General features: G+C 42.6%; 1 protein-coding gene across 2 annotated transcripts in view; it reads right to left on the bottom strand.

Moving 5' to 3' along the window:
- Positions 1 to 22157, bottom strand: part of FGF9 (fibroblast growth factor 9) — a 56630-nt gene that overhangs the window by 25844 nt on the left and 8629 nt on the right. For both annotated transcript variants that reach the window (XM_036301672.1, XM_036301673.1), the window contains exon 2: positions 14480 to 14583. In XM_036301672.1, coding sequence (XP_036157565.1) covers positions 14480 to 14583 — 104 coding nt within the window. The remainder of the gene's footprint in view (positions 1 to 14479; positions 14584 to 22157) is intronic.

Below are 22157 nucleotides of genomic sequence, written 5' to 3' on the forward strand. Positions count from 1 at the left end.
GTGTTCTCCTTAAGGGCCAATGCACAGAGGCTCACTCCTGGGCATTCACTTGGGGTACCAGCAAAGGGAAGGAGACTTAAGGCATATGGAAGACATAAAGTTAAGATCTGGATAGCATAGCTTTGGAGATCTGGAAGGTAGGCTCATACTGAGGTCCTGGTCCAAAGTCAACATCCCATACTGCCCTCAGGTGTCATCTCACAGGGTTGAGCACTTCCATTCTTACAGCACAAGAGGGACCCTGAGGTACGCTATTTTCCAGGAGAAACTATAAACAGATTCTCAGATGGTCACTGTATTAAGTGGTTTTGAAACAAGGGCTCATCTTTTCCCCCTACCATGGGTTAGGCAGACGCCATCCCCAATGGAAGACTCCCTTGTCAGGGCCTCAGGCATAAGGTAGCTGTGGAGCTAGGGGGAGGCATGCTTTTGCACTCCCAACCACAGCCCTGTGCCACCCCTAACAAAGAGCTGCCTTGAGTTACATTCCCAAATACTGCTGGCACCAGCCTGCCAAGCGCAGTTCCACATGGGTAATAAAGCGTGCAACTCAGAACTGGGACATTTGGAATGATTCCTTTAGAGTTTCACATCAGGCAGAGCACTGCCAAGCTAGGAGAAGGTAAGCAGCTAGCTCCCCTCCCAAGAACCAAGGGCCCACATCATCCTAATTAAAGGGCAGGTTTGATTTTCACCCCCAAATCTTGCTGGCCCCATCCTGCTAAGCTCATATCTGCAGGGGGAAAGGAGTGCAACTAAGAATTGGGGCATTTGTCATGACCCCTCGGAGCCCTCTGTCAGGGACTCTGGAAATGCACTGCAAAGCTAGAAAAAGGTGAATAGCTATCTCCCCTCCCAAGGGCCAGTACCACCCCCAGTAGAGGGTTGCTTTGATCTGCTCCTCCAAGTCCTTCAGGGAGGAAGGGAGCAAGGAGCATAACTAGGAGCAAACAGGAACCGGGACTTTTGGAATGCAGATCAGTTGGAATCTCTGAAGGCATGGCTGCAAAGCCAGCAAGACTACCAATGTAAGACTGACTTGATCTGTTTTCAAAAGCCCAGTTGGCCCCATCCTGCTAGGCTCAGTTTTGAGGGGGAAGGAAGGTCTGCTCAGAGCTCGGACATTCAGAGTGTATTTACCTCAGAGGATCCAGTGAAGGGCTTGAGCAGGGAGGACTATAGAGCTTCATGGCACAGTTGGTGCCACCCCCAAAAGAAGGCTTTCTTAATCTATTTGCCCAAGTCCCAATGAACTTGTACTGTCCTACTAAGCTTGCTCCTGCAGTGAGGTCAGCTAGCTATATCCAACCTGAACCTGTGGTGCACTCCTCCTGGAGAAGACAAAGTTGGAGACCCACAGAGAGTGTGAATGGTATGGTTCTAGAGTAGGTGCCACATTCTCCTCGTTGAATGCCAGACCACACTGCCCCAAAATAGGGGATCTACTAACCCTGTCTGCCTGACCCGTTTGCCCCAACCTACCAAGCCTGAGCCCAACTTTATTGATCTCACCCCAGCTCAGAGCTCCAGGAAGTAGAACCGACTACACAGATTGACCCCTCCCACAGACACCCAGGTCCAGTTAATGCAGATACAAACATTGAATGGTGTGGAAGCTCCAGACAGGTAGCCCAAAACCGGTTACACACAATGTCTGACAGTGACCTGTATCTGAACCGCACCCAAATGAACCCAGAACCAACATACCTAATGGTGAGCTTCATACCTCACCAGAGCTTGACCCAACCACCCACACAAGCAACACACCCAAAGGAAGAATCTGGCAGGCACCAGACCCTGCTGGAAACAACTCCACTCAAGGGGCAGCCCCTACACAACATCTCATACATGGCAATTGAAGTTTACCCTTATAGCCACCCAACCTGAAGGGAAAACTGCACCCACAAAAGGGCCTATAGCATTCATCATAACACAACTAAATAGGGAATGCACATAACCCACAGGAAATATTTCTGGAGCACAGAGCACATGTCAAATGGAAGATTGTGCCACTGAGCCCAACAAGACACCTCGAGATTGCACCTGCACAGAAGCTTGCATGCCATAGTCAGATTGAGCCTTAGTCAGCCAGCCTGAGAGTCAGTCCCACCCAGGAATGGGCCAACAGCAATCAAGACCCAATTATAACAGAAAGACCCACATAACCCATACAAGGGACATTCCTAGAGTATCCAACTCAGAAGCACAAGGAGACTGCACCATTGGGACCCACAAGACACATTATATAAGGCCACCCTACAAAGACTGAGAGGCACAGCAGTGCTATCTAATACAAAGAAAAAACACACAAAGGTACAGCTACAATGGGGAGACAAAGAAACAATCCCCAAATTAAAGAAAAGTAAGACTCCAGAAAAAGAGCTAAATGAAATGGGGGCAAGCAATTTATCAGATATAGAGTTCAAAGTAATGGTTATAAAAATGCTCAAACAATTTAATGAGAACTACAAGGCACTTAGTGGGAAATACTGAGCAGCCATGGTGAGCCAAGAACCATGCTAATTGTTTTATAGACACCACTTCCTCTATCCTTATAACAACATTGCCATGTGGCTTCATCAGCCCCTTCTCCTAGACTACCAAAATTTGTGCAGCTAGTTGGAAATAGAGATAGGATTTTGAGCCTTGTATTCCCACAAGTCTATGCTTAACTCCAAGGCCAATCAGTTCAGAATGCAAGTACAAGTATGGGCTTGACTACTCCATCAAAACATAGCAAACTGAAAATCAACTTTAAGGATAGAGAAAGCGGGGCGGGCGGGGGGGGGGGGCACAATAAAAGCCAATAGAAAAATATCTGAAACAAAGTAACTCATATGGAAAAAGGATGGATGGAAGGAGGGGGGGAGGTATGGATGGAGGAGAGGGAAAGAGAGAGGAAGGAGGGAAGAAAGGAAGGAAGGGAAGGAATGGAAGGAAGGGAAAGGGAAAGGAAGGGAAAGGAAATGACCAGGAGAATAGAAAGAAACCTAGAGCTGAGAGTGAACAGCAACTATGTGAGAATATACAGTGCAAAGTGGTAGGTGAATAGGCAAAAAATCACTCCAAGGCAAACATAAGATACCCCACAGGGACAGGGGGTGTCTTTGGAATGACCTTTGCAAGTCTGTTCTTGGAGTACTTCATTGAGCTTTGAGAACTTCATCACAAATGAAAAGCAAATCATATTGGATTTCAATGAAGAAATACAACAGCACACAAAAAAAGAGATTAAGAAAGGAGGGGATCAAGTTATGTCAGGATTTGAAGCATTTACAGAGAGGGCAAAGTAAGATAGCTCTGTGTGTGTCTCTCCCACTTAATGCTTTAACCTTTTAGTCCTTAGGAGAGCCATCTGTGGCAGGTGTGTTAGGAATGCAGATGTTTTTCTCAGCACCTGTTGGTATGCTGCTGAGGCCACCAGGTCAACAGATTGACAAAAGATTTTTGCACAAGTGTAAATCAGTCCCTGGCATGTGGGAGGTTGGGAGGAGATGGCCAGACCACTGCAAAAACTGCCCCCAGGGGAGTTAGTCCCACTTGCTTCCACTGGGGCTCAAGGGCACCTCTCAAGCCAGGATATAGAGCAACTTAGCAGCACCATCCTTGATGGCAAATGACAATGACAAAGGAGGTACCCTCCCAATGTCAGCAGCAGCTGGGAAAAAGAGAAGCAAGACAGGACCATAGAAGGGGAGCAGAAGTAAAGACAACATATTCAGGAAACATCTAGCAACCTATGTTTCCAAACCCTGCAGCAAAGCTGCCTTCTCTCTTGAGAATATCTACCTATTTTCCTATATCTCCTGTGAATAATCCTGACATTCTCTTCCATCCCCCAGGACTTAGCTCCTTTCTCCAAGCCTTTTTTTATATAATAATTCTATTATAACATTTATCATACCAAATTATAATTTTTGGTTTGCCTATCTAACTCCCCAACAAAGTTGCAAGTTCTTCTTGAATCAGTTCTAGGATCAGTTCTAGGATACCACATGAGGAGGTATCATTTACATTTATAGGTTCAGTCATTTACATTATCACGGTAGTTCTGTTCTACAGAGTAGCCATGAACACAGAATTAGAGAATACCGAACCACTTGTTCCTGAGGGAAAAACAGGGTTAGGTTCCTGCCAGCCTCTCAGCATAACATTTTTTCCAATAATCAACATATAACCCTGTTTTATGTGTTTTTCTGTTTAAGTTAATGTTGTTGATTCAAGTTAATGTTGTTATTATCCTATATAATAAAGAGGTAATATGCAAATTGACCATCACTCCAACACACAAGATGGCCGCCCCCATGTGGTCAAAGATGGCCACCCCTATGTGGACACAAGATGACCAGCAGGGAAGGGCAGTTGGGGGGGGACCAGGCCTGCAGGGGAGGGCAGTTGGAGGCAACCAGGCCAGCAGGGAAGAGCAGTTAGAGGCGACCAGGCTGGCAGGGGAGGGCAGTTAGGGGTAACCGGGCCAGCAGGGGAGAGTAGTTAGGGCTGACCAGGCCAGGAGGGGAGAGTAGTTAGGGGCGACCAGGCCGGCAGGTGATTTTGTGTTTTAAAATGCCCCCAAGCATTGTATTGAGTGCTGTCTAGTGTTCCTGAAAGCAAGGAAGCAATGATGTGTCTTATGGGGCAAATGCATGTGTTAGACAAGTTTCGTTCAGGCACAGGTTACAGTGCTATTGGCTGTGAGTTTATTGTTACACTAGAGGCAGGGACCAGGGGCAGGGACCAGGCCTGCAGGGGAAGGCAGTTGTGGGGGACCAGGCCTGCAGGGGAGGGCAGTTGGGGGCAATTGGGCCGGCAGGGGAGAATAGTTAGGAGTGACCAGGCTGGCAGGGAAGTGGTTACAGGGTGATCAGGCTGGCAGGCAGAAGTGGTTAGGGGCAATCAGGATGGCAAGCAGGCGAGCAGTTGGGAGCCAGCAGTCCTGGATTGTGAGAGGGATGTCCGATTGCCCATTTAGGCCCGATCCCGGGATTGGGCCTAAACCAGCAGTCGGACATCCCTCGAGGTGTCCCAGATTGGAGAAGGTGAAGGCTGGGCCGAGGGACACACACACACCCCTGCATGAATTTCATGCACCGAGCCTCTAGTGTAACAATAAACTCACAGCCAATAGCACTATAACCTGTGCCTGAATGAAACTTGTCTAACACATGCATTTGCCCCATAAGACACATCATTGCTTCCTTGCTTTCAGGAACACTAGACAGCACTCAATACAATGCTTGGGGGCATTTTAAAACATAAAATCACCAACAAAACACAAAAATGTCAAAAACGTGGCACTAACTAGATCCTGAAAAGGACACCTTCTACAGTGAGAGCTGGAACAAGAAGGCAGAGGTTGCCTTGATGGACCTCAGCTGGGAGGGTACCCACCAGGCGACTACAAGGTGACTCATTTCTTGCTTGTCTGTGCATGTTTGCAAATGATCACAGAAGTGCCATGAGGAATAATTTTAGGATTACAAGCAAATTTTAGCAAGTAAATAAATTGGCAAATATGCAATCTACAAATAATGAAAATCAACTATATTTCCAGCACCTGGCACATGATGGTAAGAAGTGATATCAATAATGCTTATGGACTTTGAGAAAGCAAGCAAGCATCAGTGTGCAAGTTAGTAAATGGAAGAGTGAGTGAGTGGGAAGAGTGACTGAGTGTGTGAATGGAATAGTGAGTGTACAAGTGAGTGAATGGAAGACTGAGTGAGTAAGTGACTGGAAGAGTGATTGAGTGTGTGAATGGAATAGTGACTGAGTGTGTGAGTGAAGTAAAGACTGGGTGTTCAAGTGAGTGAACAAGCACATGGTTATGAAATGGAAGCGTAAATGAGTGACAGAGCACCTCCTGGTTCTTGATCAGGCTCCCAATGGGAGGAAATGGGAGATAGGTCTCCCTGAGAGAAGCAGGAAGCTCTGCAACTAAAGACCCATGAAAAAGGCTGAGCTGAGGAGCAAGTGCAGGCTCTGTGTGACCCACAGTCTGTTCTGAGAAAAGCGGCATCCTAAGAGGTGAGTGAAGGTAGGTGAGGGAAAGTGGTCCCAGGAGCTCTGGAGTGCAGAAGATCAGAAAGGGCACAAGCAGGGAACACTGGGAGGCAAGGAGCCAAGCTTTGTTTTCCCCAATGTCATTTTCTACTGGTGGTCCTCACATCTCAACTTAGAAATTCACTCGATGTCATGGGTGCAGCAAGGCTCAGGGTAGGAAACCAGGGGTCTGCACAGTCAGTAAACTTAATAAAGGAAACATCACCTCACAGACATGCTGCTCTTTCCAAATGTATATCTGACCTGCTTTGTAACCACTTAAAAACATTAATGAATTCTCAGGAGTTTTTGTCATAAGGCATTTTTTCAATCAAAAGACATAAGTACAAATACTAGCATGTGGGACTCCCTGCCACTTTTTATCAAAAAGGAAGCCTTATATACAAAATGATCAGGAACCACTCTGGTCTCCTTTTCTAGCCTCAAATACCTATTCGTAAATTAGGTGTTTATAAGCCACAATCTGCCTGGTCCTCTTTTTACAGAAAACAAAAAATAGGTAATCTGGAATCCCACTGACAATATAGTGACACGTTCAATATTTATTAAGTGCTAACTGCATTCAAGACATGGTTTAAGTCCATGCAAGACATGGTTTAGCTTCCATGGGAAACTAAAGTGACCACAACCCTACCTTTGCAGAATTCACACTTTATGAAATGTAATTCTATTAGGGACAGTGAAGAACTGTCCAGAGGAAGTTCTTCCACTGAATCAAGAACTTCCACTGCAAGAAACAGCTTTTATAGTGCCTGACTTGGGGCTTCTTGAAACCATTCTCTGAACTCTCCTTATCAGACAACTCTGACAGAGGGACTTCTGAGCACGCCGCAGTGTGGAACAAGGAAAATGACTACACCAAGGGCAGGAAGAAAGAAGTTAGGGTCACGTGTAGAACTGTGCCCATCAGGAGGAAGATTCTGCTTGGGAATTCCTAAACCTAAAGAAGGACCATCCCTGAGCATGTTACCTGGTGCCCAGCACATACCCCTACCATGAAAGGGGATGATAGCCATCTACAGAGCCGTTAGCTATTAAAACTAAATCCTTTGCAGAGCCTGTAAGATCTGCAGACCTGTGCCCTATGACTTTGGCCATTACTGACCTGAACATTTTAAACACGCCTCAGATAATCAGTAAATGTAGCTACCCTGCTAAACAACATAAACTTAACTAAAATTAAGTAATAAGTACATATTTAAATGACTTCAACTAACTAGTGGCCAGCAGTAGAGATGCTAAGGACCAGTAAATGAACCACTAAATAAAAACTAGAAAGAAAAAAATTGTTCCATATCAGATCTGTGAAGGAAATACTAAAATCCTGTTATAATATGTGGTTAATTCTAGTTAAAAAAAATGTTATTCCCAAAAATGGATGCCCACTCTTATACGTGTACGTTGGACATGGTTTACTAATTCACCCAAGTTCAAATCATAATTTGTCACATACTATCTGGGTGACCTTGACTAAGTCACTAGCCACTACACTCTCACTCTCCTCATCTCTAAAATAAGGACAAAATAAGGAAACAAAATCAAATAATATGGTAGAAGATACTCTTCTGAGGTGCTGCCCTCTTTATCATCAAAGATTAGTTGATCCTTTGAAAACATATGCAGTATAAGGCAATGCTCTGTCATCCAAAATCTGTGTTTAAAACCATTGTTTCCTGAGCATTCCTGCTTTCAAACAGACAAATGACCCTTTCCATTTCCTTTATATGAATTACATTCTTTGGAGACTCTACGTAAAGGACATCTGGATGTCTATCATCAAAATCATCTGAAATAACACACATCATGACAAACTGCTAAGTCTGCTGGTACATGCTATGTGTTATGGTGTCCTGTTTCATAAACACAGAGCTTATTCTGCTTGTTCAAAGTTCGCTCACAATTGCCACAGCAGAGCACCTAATGGAAACAATGCCTCCCATAAACCTCCAGGGTCAAGCTGCCACCTCCAGCACACCACAAACCCTCCTTGCTAGGACTTCCCACCACCACAATGTTTTCAAAACTGGCATCTTCAGATCCCAGGACCTATCCTGGGGGCTACAAGTTTTCTACAAGAACATTTTCACTTTGTCTTTTCATTTCATGAAAAAATTAAGGAGTCATTTTAAGGCTATTCTAGACCTTCCAAATCAGTGGTTCTCAACCTTCCTAATGCCGCGACCCTTTAATACAGTTCCTCATGTTGTGGTGACCCCCAACCATAAAATTATTTTCATTGCTACTTCATAACTGTAATTTTGCTACTGTTATGAATCATAATGTAAATAACTGATATGCAGGATGTATTTTCATTGTTACAAATTGAACATAATTAAAGCATAGTGATTAATCACAAAAACAATATGTAATTATATATGTGTTTTCCGATGGTCTTAGGCGACCCCTGTGAAAGGGTCGTTTGACCCCCAAAGGGGTCGCGAACCACAGGTTGAGAACTGCTGTTCCAGATGGCCTCGTATTACCAGATTCTGCCATCCAAAGGTGCAGTTGTGCTTATAGTTACTTTCAGGGCTAATAGGAAAAGGAAATAACATATATGGAACATCAGTGAAGACCAGATGACCTCATCTGGCCTCCCAGTTATTGAATAGGAAGACATAGGGGAAAATGTCTTCCCAAGGTGCCAGGGGCTAGGTCTTCTGAGCTCAAGAGAAGATGGGCTGCCACGTAAGAGCCATCCAACATTCAGCAGCATCTTAGTCTCAGTCAGATAACAACAGCCATCTCATTAAACCAATCATACCAATTTGGCTTGTATCGGTTTTAGAATTTAGTGTGGATTTTAACATATGTTTTGAATTGCCCTTATCAAAGGGGTATAAGGAGTTTGTACATATTTAAATAACCTAATAAAATCATTTGAGTCAATATGGGATTCTAAGGATCTGAGATATGTTTTCCTCTTAAAGAGGTGGATACAGTTCTTCAATCTAGGACAGGTGGCTCTCCATGGCCCCTCGCCACTCTCCACATTGTGAAAACATCCCTGTAGTAGCTGGTGGCTCATGGACCTCTACTCAGTAAAGACAGCCACCCCAACTAATGGATTTACTTTTCTCTAAGACTATACATGTGGCAAATCCACCAAACTTCAGTTATGATTACATGAATTCACATAAACAGGGCCCAACTGCATCTCTGGAAATATAACCACCAAATACTATAGTAAACACTCACTTTACAAGCATCTCTGTCAGGATGGTGGCCAGGCTCTTACAAGAATTAGCTTAAGTCCCCATTGTGCCACCTACGAATTCTGGGCTTTGAGCAAGTCACTCAACCTCTCTTGCTTTCAGTTTTAGTAGTTAAATAAGACAACTCCTATGGAAAAACTGGACTCTATAAGTGGACAATCACATACTAGGTCATGTATCAACACATGAAATTCAAATACAGCATGACTCTGTGTGTGAGGGCCGTGATAGGCTCAGTAGTTGGGTCACCAAACCAGGTGGCAACTGCACAAATGTGCACCGCTGGGCCTTCAAGAAACGGAAAGATTATAGATACAGAGACTCTGACTCCAAAAAACAGTCCAGTGGGAAAGACGAAGGAATTAAAATTCTGGACAGAATGAAGCAAGTGCTATAAAAGGGATACAAACCAGGAATCTGTGTTGTCCTTGTATATCACTTTTGCAGAGTCCATGCTGCACTTCCTATATCATCACAATTTTAGCAATTGTGCTACCATTTTTTTAATGGAAACATCAAATATCTTTCATTAAATGCCAGCTTTTTTAAGGAAATTAATTTTTCCTAGAGTTCTTTTTTAATTAGATATTTATCACAGTCAAGTATCTTGATAACACTCAGATAATTTGGAGTAAGACCCTAAAAATAACTATTTGAGCCTTACTTATAGTCTCTTTGATAAGAACAAAAGTGGCAAATGTAAACATACTCTAATTCTTTAATCTTCTGGCCAAGTGTGTGTGTGTGTGTGTGTGTGTGTGTGTGTGTGTGTGTGTGAGAGAGAGAGAGAGAGAGAGAGAGAAAGAGAGAAGAGAGAAAAAGAGAGGAGAGAGAGAAATCTAACACCCTCTCTAAACTTCACTGAGGCAGGATATCCTAATCTTTACATTTGAAGGCTTATGTGCCCTAAATTGTCTGTCATTCCTTTTCTGAGACTCCTATACATCCCTCAAGATCCAGTTTAAATGTAACCACCCAATTTCCCCAAATACTCTTCTGGGCACCCAAGACACCTGTATTTCTCTAATATAGTGCATTTCACATTGCACTGAACTACTTATAATCCTACCAGGTTTTAAGATATTTGTTGCAGTGTTATGCACTTAAAACATAATAGATATAAATGTTTGTGACTAAATTAGCAAATGAATTAATGAATGATTAACATATGATACAGTAATCTAATTCCACCCCAGAACTAGAATTATTCAGGTTTCCTCAAACCACACACCATGATACACAGCAATATACTTTTTCCTACTTCCACATTCTAATAGGAAACCAGAATCCTAGATGTACATTATTCTGAAGCAATATCACCCCATTCACTTCTGACCTTTTAAATCCATTCCTATAAACTTGAAAACAAAAGAACTACATAGATAAAAAGAGAAACAATCCAACTTTCAAAATACATTTTAAATTAATTTCTGCTACATTTACACATTCATTTACTTTATACAAGTGTCTGTTATTTCTCCAAATCTCCTCTTTACCTTCTTTAATAATGAGATCAATCTTTTCAAGTTTTCCTTGATATTTAGAAATAAAAACTCCACTTTAATTTACTAAGCTTCACACAACTTCGCAAAGGTGAAAATTCCTTAAGCTACAATTTTTAGTTTAATGTAGAATCATCGCCCATTTCTTTCCTTTCCTTCTCTGAATCTTATCACAATGAAATGAGATATTTGGGTCACTCCTCATTCCCAAGTGTGATGACCACAAGGCCAATGGACAATGTGGTCCTGGGCCATAGAAAAGCATTGCTATCACCCTCTCTCTACCCTTTACCTGCATCAGATACAGACCACAGAAAAAGCAACCTGGCTGACCAGGGAGTTTTCCTCCCAGCTCTATGTGTAGGAGGGAAAAGAGCTCACTGAACAAACATTTCATGTGCACAGAGAACATCACAGGTCAGACAGACAAGACTCATGAGTGAACCTGAAAAAGCCAAACCATAAATTCTTGAGATGCAGAGTAGGAAGAGACATTCCAAACAGCTAAGTCATGCTTTTTGTTTTATACATTAGAGTGAGGGCCAGCATCTTGCTAGTGGCAGAGGCAGAATGAGAGCCCATTCTGTTCCTGTGCTCCCATCACTACCCTTTTTTTGTCTCTAGGCTCAGCCATATCCCCCTGGGGCTGGACACATTATCACCTTCTGATCTAGCATGGCAATGGAACACTGCAATTCTTCCTTCCAGCAGAGTCCTAAGTATACACTAGCCATACAACGAGGTCCACACCTGTATGTTTAATGAAGCATAAAAAGAATCACAATAGTTCATTCATTTCAATCCAATATTCATATATTGAGCACCTATCATGTACAAGAGCCATGGCTATGTGTTAGGCAACATTAGTGAATACAGAAATTCAATTAACTTCACTGGATATCATATTGTACTTGAGTGACCATGGAAATACAAACAGTGGTACAGGGGCCCAAAGGAAAACACCAGAACTGCTAACCAGAATAACTGGGGTTCAAGTTAGAGGTGTAGTGAAGGTTTTGTAGAAGAGGCAATATTTTCATTGAATCTTAAAGAAAGAATGCTGCTTCATCAGGTAGAGCAGAGAAGATAAAGACATGCCAGAGAAAGGAGTTAACTTAACCACACATACAAATAGAACAGTAAGTGGACAACTCAAAATACATGGGGAAAGAGGGCAAGAGATGGGACTGGCACAATATTTGTGATAATATTGATGGCATTGCTAAAGAATGCAGGCACTGGCATTTAAAAGCAAGCATTGGTCTGAGCTGAGAAGGACATTCATTTCTGGGTTTTGGAGGTAATTCTCCCATTCCTGTGGAGAATGAATTGGAGATGAGAGAGGCAGGATGCACAGAAGCCACTTAAGATACTTTTCCACAAAGGAAACACTGTATGGAAATGTGTTCCTTTTCACACTTTTCCTCCAAGCCTGGAGACACACATGAGAAGGTATGCATTTCTCAAACACAGAAGGAAGAAGAGCTTTTTTTTAGCTTTTCTGGGATTGTCCCCTTTGCTGTGACAAGGATTGTCAACTAGTCCTATGGCTGTGGGGTAGTGGAGGTGAGAAGTCCACTCTTAGCCCTGCTCAGGGGCTCGCTCTAAACAAAGCAGTTGGAAGTCACAGAAAACTTACTAGAATGGGATTCTCCAACTTCCTGCCTCTGGCCACCTTTTCACTGTCACTGGTGTTCACTGAGGCTGGAGCCCTCACTCTGTCCCCAGTCTGTGCTACAGAGGGAGCCACACAGGCAGGAGGGCAGCTGAATGACAGGAGAGGAGGCCATCCAAAGAATCCAGAAGGAGAGACAAGGCTGAGCCCAGACAAAAAAAGGGAGGCTCCTGTGCTGAACACGAAGTTCCATCTGCTCCTTGTCAAACAGCAAACCGCAGGGGCTGTCACACAGCCATTTCATCTAAAAGATGAGTCATCTCTCTAAGGGGCAGGGGCTCTGATGGGGTATGCAAGGTGGTCCCCAGAGCAGGGGACAAATAGCCCAGCCTCTATTTGTGTTGACTCAGTCACTGCATCCTTGAAAAATGTTTACCTTAATTCATGTTTTATAAACTAATACTTATGAACTATATCTTATAAATACAACCTGTAATAATAAAAGCATAATATGCTAATTAGACCAGAGAGCCACCACCTTCCCGATGACCTTCTGGACAAAGCGGGAGCAGCCGCCGTGGCTGCGAGGGCCGAGACCCTTACACGAATTTAGTGTATCAGGCCTCTAATTTAATATGCATTATTGAAATCCATACTCAAAAACATTTTTGGTGGTGGTACATGATTTGAAAAGTTTGGAGATCGTTGTGATAAACCATAGTCTCACACAAAAAGCATTATATGGAGTTCAACTGTGACCAACTTAAATCCACATTATATGCCTAAAGGTGAAAAAAAAAATTGAGGGAGGGACAAAAAGGAGAATGTCACTATATAGTTAAAAATTGAAAAATTTCCTTACATCTTATGTCTTCATACTGAAAGTATTAACAAAAATAATTTCAGAAATAAATAACTTTATCAAAACCAATAGCTGTGTTTAAAAAGCTAATCTCAATCCTATGCTTAAAAACATTTTAGCCCTAGCTGGTTTGGCTCAGTGTCAGCCTGTGGCCCGAAGGGTTCCAGGTTCAATTCCGGTCAAGGGCACAAAAAATAAATTAATTAATTAAAATAAAACCATTTCAAAAAAATCTATTCTCTCAAGGAAGCACTTTTTTAAAAAGACTTAACTATCTAACAAAATCAACCAATCCTGATTCAAATTTTACAAAGGCAGGTAAAACACACAAGTGTCACTAAAAATGGTGTATGCTATATTCAAATTACATAATCCATAACTTATTGTCATCTGAAGTTTTGAGTGAAAATTGGATACTATTTCCAACCCTAGTACACACATACACAAACACATTTACTAGTATGTGGCTAGGAAAGAAGCAATCTATAGAAAATGTCTCCTGATTCTACATATATGCCCTTCATTCCTGTTACAGGGGACTCCAGAACTTCTCCCATCCTCAGCTGTTAGTTTTCAACTTTTTGTAAATTCTAATCCAGGTTCTCATATGGCAGAGAATGGATTAAATTCCCATGTGACCACCAATAATGGCAGGTACCATAAATACTTCCCTGCCTCCCCCAAGCAGCTCACAGCCAATGAAGATAAGAAATGAGGAATAAAAAAAACCAAAATTCAATACTTGCAAATTATTATATTTATATTCTTACTCACATACAAGAATATCTGACAATAATTTCCATCTCCCTTCTGACTCCATAATGAAAATCTCATGTAGCTCAGAAAAAGGGCTTATATATCCTGCATGATCTATTTTTAGTTTTAATTACAATGCTTAGCAAAGCTTGGGAGAAAATAATTTCAATTCATTTAGAAAATAACTCCCATTCAATACAAGAAGATGAGATTTTTCAGATGTAAATTTTATGTATTTGATATGAAAATGGTTTGGCATATCATAAAACATTTTCTTAGAAACTTTGGTCTATTGAAGATCCAGGGATGATATCTATTAATAAAAACAAAATGATTTGCCTCAAAAAAGTGTAAGAGCTCACACTCTCCTTCCCAACAGACTCGGTTTTATTGAGGCTACTATAACCCAGAAAAAGTGCATTCAAGCCAGTGTGAGACAGAAAGGCTGTGAAGTCTTCTCAGTACTTACTGATCCGTACAGCTCCCCCTTCTCATTCATGCCGAGGTAGAGTCCACTGTCCACGCCTCGAATGCTGACAAGGCCCACGGCTATACTGATAAATTCCAGAATGCCTACAAGACAATAGGCAGAAGGTGAAGGGCAGGTCAGAGCACAGAGCACTGCCCTGAGTTTCAGCATCACTAGAAGCTTCAAAGAGGACTGAGGTTAGCTCCCAACTGGGATAATCTCACAGTCATTAAGGAAGTGTCTTTTAGAACCACTGCTGAAGAGAATTGATTTTTATAATACTTATCAAAAATACTTATCAATGTGACACATAACATTTTAAAAATAAAAAGCTAGTATGTACATAGATATGCTGAGAAGTGATGGGACATAAACTAGTGTACATATTCTAATTAACCTAAAATAATTTAATTGGAGAGAAAAACACCCAGCTTTCCTCCCAGATGATAAATGTGAAATTAAACATTTGCGTATGGGCATAGATCAAAAAAAATTATATTCAGAGAATGGTCTTATGTCCTTCAAAATAAGAGTATGAGGTGCTAAATTGATTGGTTTATACAGAAAGCTATCCAGCTCTCTACTGTATATAGAGCTACATTTGAAACACTAAAATAGCCTACTCACATCCCAAATATTTCTGCTTAAACAAAGTATCTATTATTGCTATAGTTATCTAAGCCTCATAGGGATACTTAAGCAATTAAGATAATACAATATTCTGAAAAAAATGCAGATTCCAAAAATACTCTTGATTTTAAAGTCATGGAATATTATATCCCAAAAACCAATCAACATAATTATCTTTTAGTTCCTTCTTTCTGCTTTCTTACCTCACTAAGAATAACAACACCTATGCTGGGCATAAACCCAGGATTTTATGGCTATACAACAACAGCTTCAATGTCTCTAACTATATTGTTGTTTTAATATGATTACCCAACAGGATATTTGGGACAATGCTAATATTACTCATGCTTAACAATTTACTCAATCTATAATAATAAAATTGTAATGTGCTAATTAAACCAGAAAGCCAAACCACCTTCTGGACCAAGCCAGGGCTGCAAGGGCTGAGGCAAGCCGCAGCAGCTGCGAGGGCCAAGCCCCTTGCATGAATTTTGTGCATCACGCCTCTAGTTTCATGATAAAGTGCTAGACTTTGTAAAAGCCTTGCATTAATGTATACCAAATATTGGGTTTTCTAAAAAATCTTCAACTATTGAAAAATTTACTTACATCTTAGAATAACATTGGCCTATAGTTATGTGACTGATGAAAAATAAATTATATGGATTTTTAAATAATTAATTTTCAACTCTCACAAAACAGATTGTGCTACAGTGAAAAGATGACATGACAGCCTGATGATGTGGCTCAGTGGTTGAGCATGGACCTATGAACCAGGAGGTCATGTCTGGTTTGCAGGCTCGGTCCCCAGTGTGGGGCATGCAGGAGGCAGCCAATCAATGATTCTCTCTCATCATTAATGTTTCTATCTCTTTCATCCTTTCCCCTCCTCTCTGAAATCAATAAAAATATATTTTTTTAAAAAAAAAATCACAAAGAAGACATGACAAATACATGGTGATGAAAGGAGACAGGACTTTGGGTGAGGAGTACACAGTGGAGTATATGGATGATGTTATTATAAATTGTACAGCTAAAAGTTATAGAAAGTTATTAATCAACGTCACCCCAATAAATTTAATTTTAAAACAAAACACATGGAGGAGACAAAATGGCGGTGAAATAGGCAGACGTGTCCCAAACCTTGTCCCAGAGCAGATATAAGGAGCAACTAAATCGAATAACATCCACCCCGAATTGGCAAAGTAGACACAGCTGGTGAGACAATTCACAGCTGGGAAGGGCAGAGGACACCTGGAGAACAGTAAAATCAGGGATCTGGGCTGGAAAGAATTACGAGACCTCCAAGCCCAGAAGGTCAGAAGGAAGCTGCATGGCACCAAGGCCGTGTCCCTTAGGACAGGCGTAACATCTGACTGTGGAAAGAAAGTCCACAGGGCTGCTGGCGACAGGGGATTCTAGATCTGAGCCCAGGGGCGGCAGCCGGAAAAACTGCCCAAGCCGTGCTGTGCTGGGGTGGAGGGAGGAGCTCACAGTGGCGCAGCTCTTTCCCCTCTGGTCTTTGCTTTTATTCGTTAAACCCAGTTCATAGGACCTTTCAAATACAAACACCCACCCGTGGCTGAGGTGTGCACTTGTGGAGTCTGGGGAGAGGAGCAGCTTGGGGATAGGTGGCCGGGAGTCTGGCACTGAGACATACCTGACAAGCTGGACCTAGGCAGCCATTTTCTCCTGAAGTGATAGCCCCTGCCTGCAGTCTCCAGGCCCCCAATACAGCACAACCAGACTACACCCTGAAGTGCTACAAAGGATACCAAAAAAAAAAAAATCTGAATAGTACCTGAGAGCCCTCAGGGACTGGCCTGAAGAGAGGCCATTCAGTCCCGGAAAACCATATGACAACCTCACCAACTATAGCCCTGTCAGAAACAGCCGCTTGAGAGATTAAGATTAAAAGCAGACAGACAGGCAAAGTGGGCTGATTAATCCCGGAGATAGACACAAACAGAGGAGCAGTGGACCGCTTGGAACTTCAACAATCTAACAGGAAACTGAGAAGTGGCAGACAGTACAGATGAGTGGGATCTTAAACCAGCCCCATGGGACATTAAAACTCAGCGGAAAGGAACGACACTCACTTTTTCATTTTTACTAGTATTTTATTTTATTTTATTTTATTTTATTTTATTATTTTGTTATCTTTCTCTACTTTCTGTATTTCCTTTTTTGTTTCTTTATTTTTATTTCTTCTTGCATTATTTTTTCATCATTCTATTCTATTTTTCTATTTTTTATTTTCATTTTCTTCATTTTATCCTATTTCCTATTTTTAATGAATTTTTTTGTTTTTTTTTCTTCTTTCTCTTTCTTCTTATCCACTCATCCTCTTCCTACTTCCTCTCTACTGAACTGAGGTCCTCCCCCTATTCATCCAATTCCTTAACCTTACTTTCTATATATAAGCTCAGCCTCTACAGATGCTGCCCCCACCCTCTTTTCTGGGTGTTTGATATTTGCATTTTTTTGTTTATCTCTTTGTTCTGTGATGTTTTCTCCAATACACACACACACACACACACACACACACTATAGGCCCGGTGCACAAAATTCGTGCAAGGGGGGATGAGGTTTCCTCAGCCTGGACTGCACCCTCTCACAATCTGGGAACCCTTGGGGCATTCCAACTGTCAGTTTAGAATTCCAACTGTCTAAACCGGCAGTCAGACATCCCTCTCGCAATCCGGGACCACTAGCTCCTAACTGCTCGCCTGCCTGCCTGATTGCCCCTAACCCCTCTGCCTGCCTGCCTGATCGCCCCTAACCGCCTCAGCCTCTGGCCCCTGCCGCCGCGGGTTCATCCAAAAGGATGTCCGGAATGACATCCGGAAAGTCGTTCAGCTGTCCGGTCTTATTAGCATATTATACTTTTATTATTATAGATTTTTTCCCTCTTTCTTCCTTTCTCTTTTTTTTTCTCTCTTACCATTTTTTCTCTCCTTGATATCATTTGTGCTCTCTTTTCTCTCCCCTAATTCTCTTTTCTCTGGTGGTCACTTATATTGGGGTAATCAGTGTTGTGAGTACATTCTTCTTTTGTTCCCTTTGTGTAGTGTCTTGTCGAGTTGCATTTTTTACTGTTTGGCCGATATGGTAGAGAGCGAGCCACATAACCAGACACCCAAAGAGGAGACTCCATCCACAAATGGGTCAAAAACACTCCAGACCCAAATACAGAGACAGGAAGATGGCGACAGTGAGGGAGAAAGCATGAGTGAGTGAGGGAGAGAAACGGGAGTGTGTGGACGTGTGGGGCCTGTGTGTGTGGATGTGAGTGAGGGACTGTTAGATCCCGCAGGACCTACGGGGGCAGGCAGACCGGGCTCGCCTAGCAAGGCAGCCTCTGCTACCATTGCGAACAGTTCCAGAGTGGCTGGCTCTACTGAAGAGGCTGCACCTTCCTGAAGGGGAGAGCTGCTGTGACTGGGAGGCCAGCCTCACCTCCACCCAGGGTACCCTGAGACACCACCCAGGACTCGACAGCCACCCCCGACAGGGACCAGCTGCCTCAGCTGAGGTCCCACGGTCACTGAGACTCCAGCCACACCGGCCATGGGCTCCTGTGAGTTCCAAAGCATGCTCCCCTATGGCCAGCCCAACGCTTTAGCCTAGGGCACCGTGACCACAAGAGCAGCAGCAGTGCAAGCAGACCATCCCCATCCAAGGAGCAGCAGCCCTGCACAAAGCCTGCCCCCATCAGAGAAGCAGCAGCCCCTTGAGCAGTGTGCCCCCATCAGAGGAGCAACAGTCTTACATGGCCTGCCCTCATCCAAGGAGCAGCAGCCTAGTGAGTAGCGCACCCCTGTCCGGAGAGCAGCAGCCACGCATGCAGCCCACCACTTTCTGAGGAGCAGCAGCCCCGTGAGAAGCCCACCCCCATCTGAGGACCAGAAGCCGCGCAAGCAGCCAGCGCCCACCTGAGAAGGAGCAGCCCCGCGAGCAGCCCACTGCCATCGGAGGAGCAGCACCCGCGCACAACCGACCCCATCCGAGAATCAGCAGCAGCGTGGAGCCCACCCCCATCCAAGGAGCAGCTGACACGCACAGCCACCGTGTTCAAGGACCACCACCAACGGAGGAGCGGCCACTGCCATGACTGCCCGAGGAGCAGCCACGGCCCGAGGAGCTGCTGCCGCCCAAGGAGCAGCCCCCGCACACTCAACAAATAGATCCTTTGGTGAGAGCAAAAATGGGGAGACAAACCCCCAATGGAAAGAAGAGGAGGAATCACCAGAAAAGCAGCTAAGTGAAATGGAGGCATGCAATATGCCAGAAAAAGAATTCAGACTAAGGATCATACAGTTCATAAACTGGATGGATGAAAAAAATCAACAACTTATGTAAGAATCAAGAAGAAATAAAGAGTGATATGGCTGCAATAAAAAACACTATGGAAAGTTTCAACAGTAAACTAGGAGAAGCGGAGGACCTAATTAGCAAATTAGAAGGGAAACAAAACAAGGTTAAGGGAGTTTATCACCACCAAGCCAGCAATGCAAGAAATGCTAAAGGGACTAGTGTAAAAAGAAGAAATTAAAAGGGAAAAAGAAGCAATTAGACAAGAAGACGAAATAAAAGGTATCCAATTGGAAAAGAAGAAGTAAGACTGTCATTATTCGCAGATGACATGATATTGTACATAGAAAACCCCAAAGACTACATCAAAAAACTATTAGACTTAATAAATGAATTCAGCAATGTAGCAGGATACAAAATTAATGCCAAGAAATCTTTGGCATTTTTATACACCAATAATGAACTCATAGAAAGAGAGATTAAAAAAGCAATCCCATTTACCATTGCAACAAAAAAAATTAATATACCTAGGAATAAACTTAACTAAGGAGGTAAAAGACCTGTACTCAGAAAAGTACAGGACACGGAAAAAAGAGATAAAGACATAAACAGATGGAAGAACATATCATGTTCATGGATTAGTAGAATCAACACCATTAAAATGTCCGTACTACCCAAACAATCTGTAGGTTCAATGCACTGCCCATTAAAATACCAACAGCATATTTCACAGATCTAGAAAGAACTCTCCAAAAATTCATCTGGAATATAAAAAGACCCTGAATAGCTACAACAATCCTGAGAAAGAAGAACAAAGTAGGAGGGCTCTCAATACCAGATATCAAGCTGTATTACAAAGTCACTGTTCTCTAAACTGCCTGGTACTGGCATAAGAACAGACATATAGATCAATGGAATAGAATAGAAAACCCAGAAATTGACCCAAATCACTATACTCAATTAATATTTGACAAAGGAGGGATGAGCATACAATGTAGTCAAGATAGTTTCTTCAATAAATGGTGTTGGGAAAATTGCAGTGGTACATGCAAAAAAAATGAAACTAGACCACCAACTTACACCATACACAAAAATAAACTCAAAATAAATAAAGGACTTAAACGTAAGATGGGAAACAATAAAAATCTTAGCAGAATCCACAGGCAGCAAAATCTCAGACATATGCCGAAGCAGTATCTTCACCGATACAGCTCCTAAGGCAATGGAAACTAAAGAGAAAATAAACAAATGGGACTACATCAAAATAAAGAGAGTCTGCACAGCAAAAGGAATCATCAACAAAACAACAAGAAAGCCCACTGCATGGGAGAACATATTTGCCAATGTTATCGCCAATTAAGGCTTTAATCTCCAACATTTACAGGGAACTCATACAACTTAACAAAAGGAAGATAAACAACCCAATCAAAAAATGGGCAAAGGACCTAAATAGATACTTTTGAAAGAGGAAATAAGGAAGGCCAAGAGACATATGAAAACATGCTCAAAGTCACTAATCATCCGAGAGAAGCAAATCAAAACAATGAGGTACCATCTCACACCTATCAGAATGGTTATCATCAACAAATGACAAGTGCTGGTGAGGATGAGCAAAAAAAAAGAATCCTTGTGCACTGCTGTTGGGAATGAAAACTGAAGAACAGTATGGAGTTTCCTCAGAAAACTAAAAATGGAACTCTCATTTGACCCAGTGATCCCACTTCCAGGAATATATCCCAAGAAACTAGAAATACCAACCAGAAAGGATATATGTACCCCTATGTTCATAGCAGCACAATTTGCAATAGCTAAGATTTGGAAATAGCCTAACTGCCCATAAGCAAATGAGTGGATTAAAAAACTGGTACATTGCCCTATTCGGTTTTGCTCAGTGGATAGAGCATTGGCCTGCGGACTGAAGGGTCCAAGGTTCAGTTCCAGTCAGAGGCATGTGCCTTGGTTGCAGGCACATCCCCAGTGGAGAGTGTGCAGGAGGCAGCTGATCGATGTTTTTCTCTCATCAATGTTTCTGACTCTCTATCCCTCTCCCAACCTCTGTAAAAAAATCAATAAAATATATATTTTTTTAAAAAAAACTGGTACATCTACACAATGGAATAATATGCTGCTGTAAAAAGGAAGGAACTCCTACCATTTGCAACAGCATGGATGGACCTAGACAGTATTATGCTAAGTGAAATAAGCCAGTCAGAGAAAGATAAATATCACATGATCTCATTCATTTGTGGAATATAATGAACAACATAAAGTGATGAACAAAAACAGTTCCAGAGACAGAGAAGCATCGATTATATGCTCAAACGTCACAGGGAAGGTAGGGGAGGGTGGATGTAAGGAGGAGAGATCAACCAAAGGACTTTTATGCATGTATGTAAGCATAACCAATGGACACAGACACCAGGGGGGTGAGGACATGAGCTGGGGGGGCAGGGGGCACAGTGGAGGGGGCAGTTAGGACACATATGTAATAGCTTAATCAATAAAGAAAGAAGCCGAAACCGGTTTGGCTCAGTGGATAGAGCGTCAGCCTGCGGACTGAAGGGTCCCGGGTTCGATTCCGGTCAAGGGCATGTGCCTGGGTTGCGGGCATATCCCCAGTGGGGGATGTGCAGGAGGCAGCTGATCGATGTTTCTCTCTCATCGATGTTTCTAACTCTCTGTCTCTCTCCCTTCCTCTCTGTGAAAAATCAATAAAATATATTTAAAAAAAATA

Source organism: Myotis myotis, unplaced genomic scaffold (assembly GCF_014108235.1).
Source record: "Myotis myotis isolate mMyoMyo1 unplaced genomic scaffold, mMyoMyo1.p scaffold_m19_p_3, whole genome shotgun sequence".
Lineage (NCBI taxonomy): Eukaryota > Metazoa > Chordata > Mammalia > Chiroptera > Vespertilionidae > Myotis > Myotis myotis.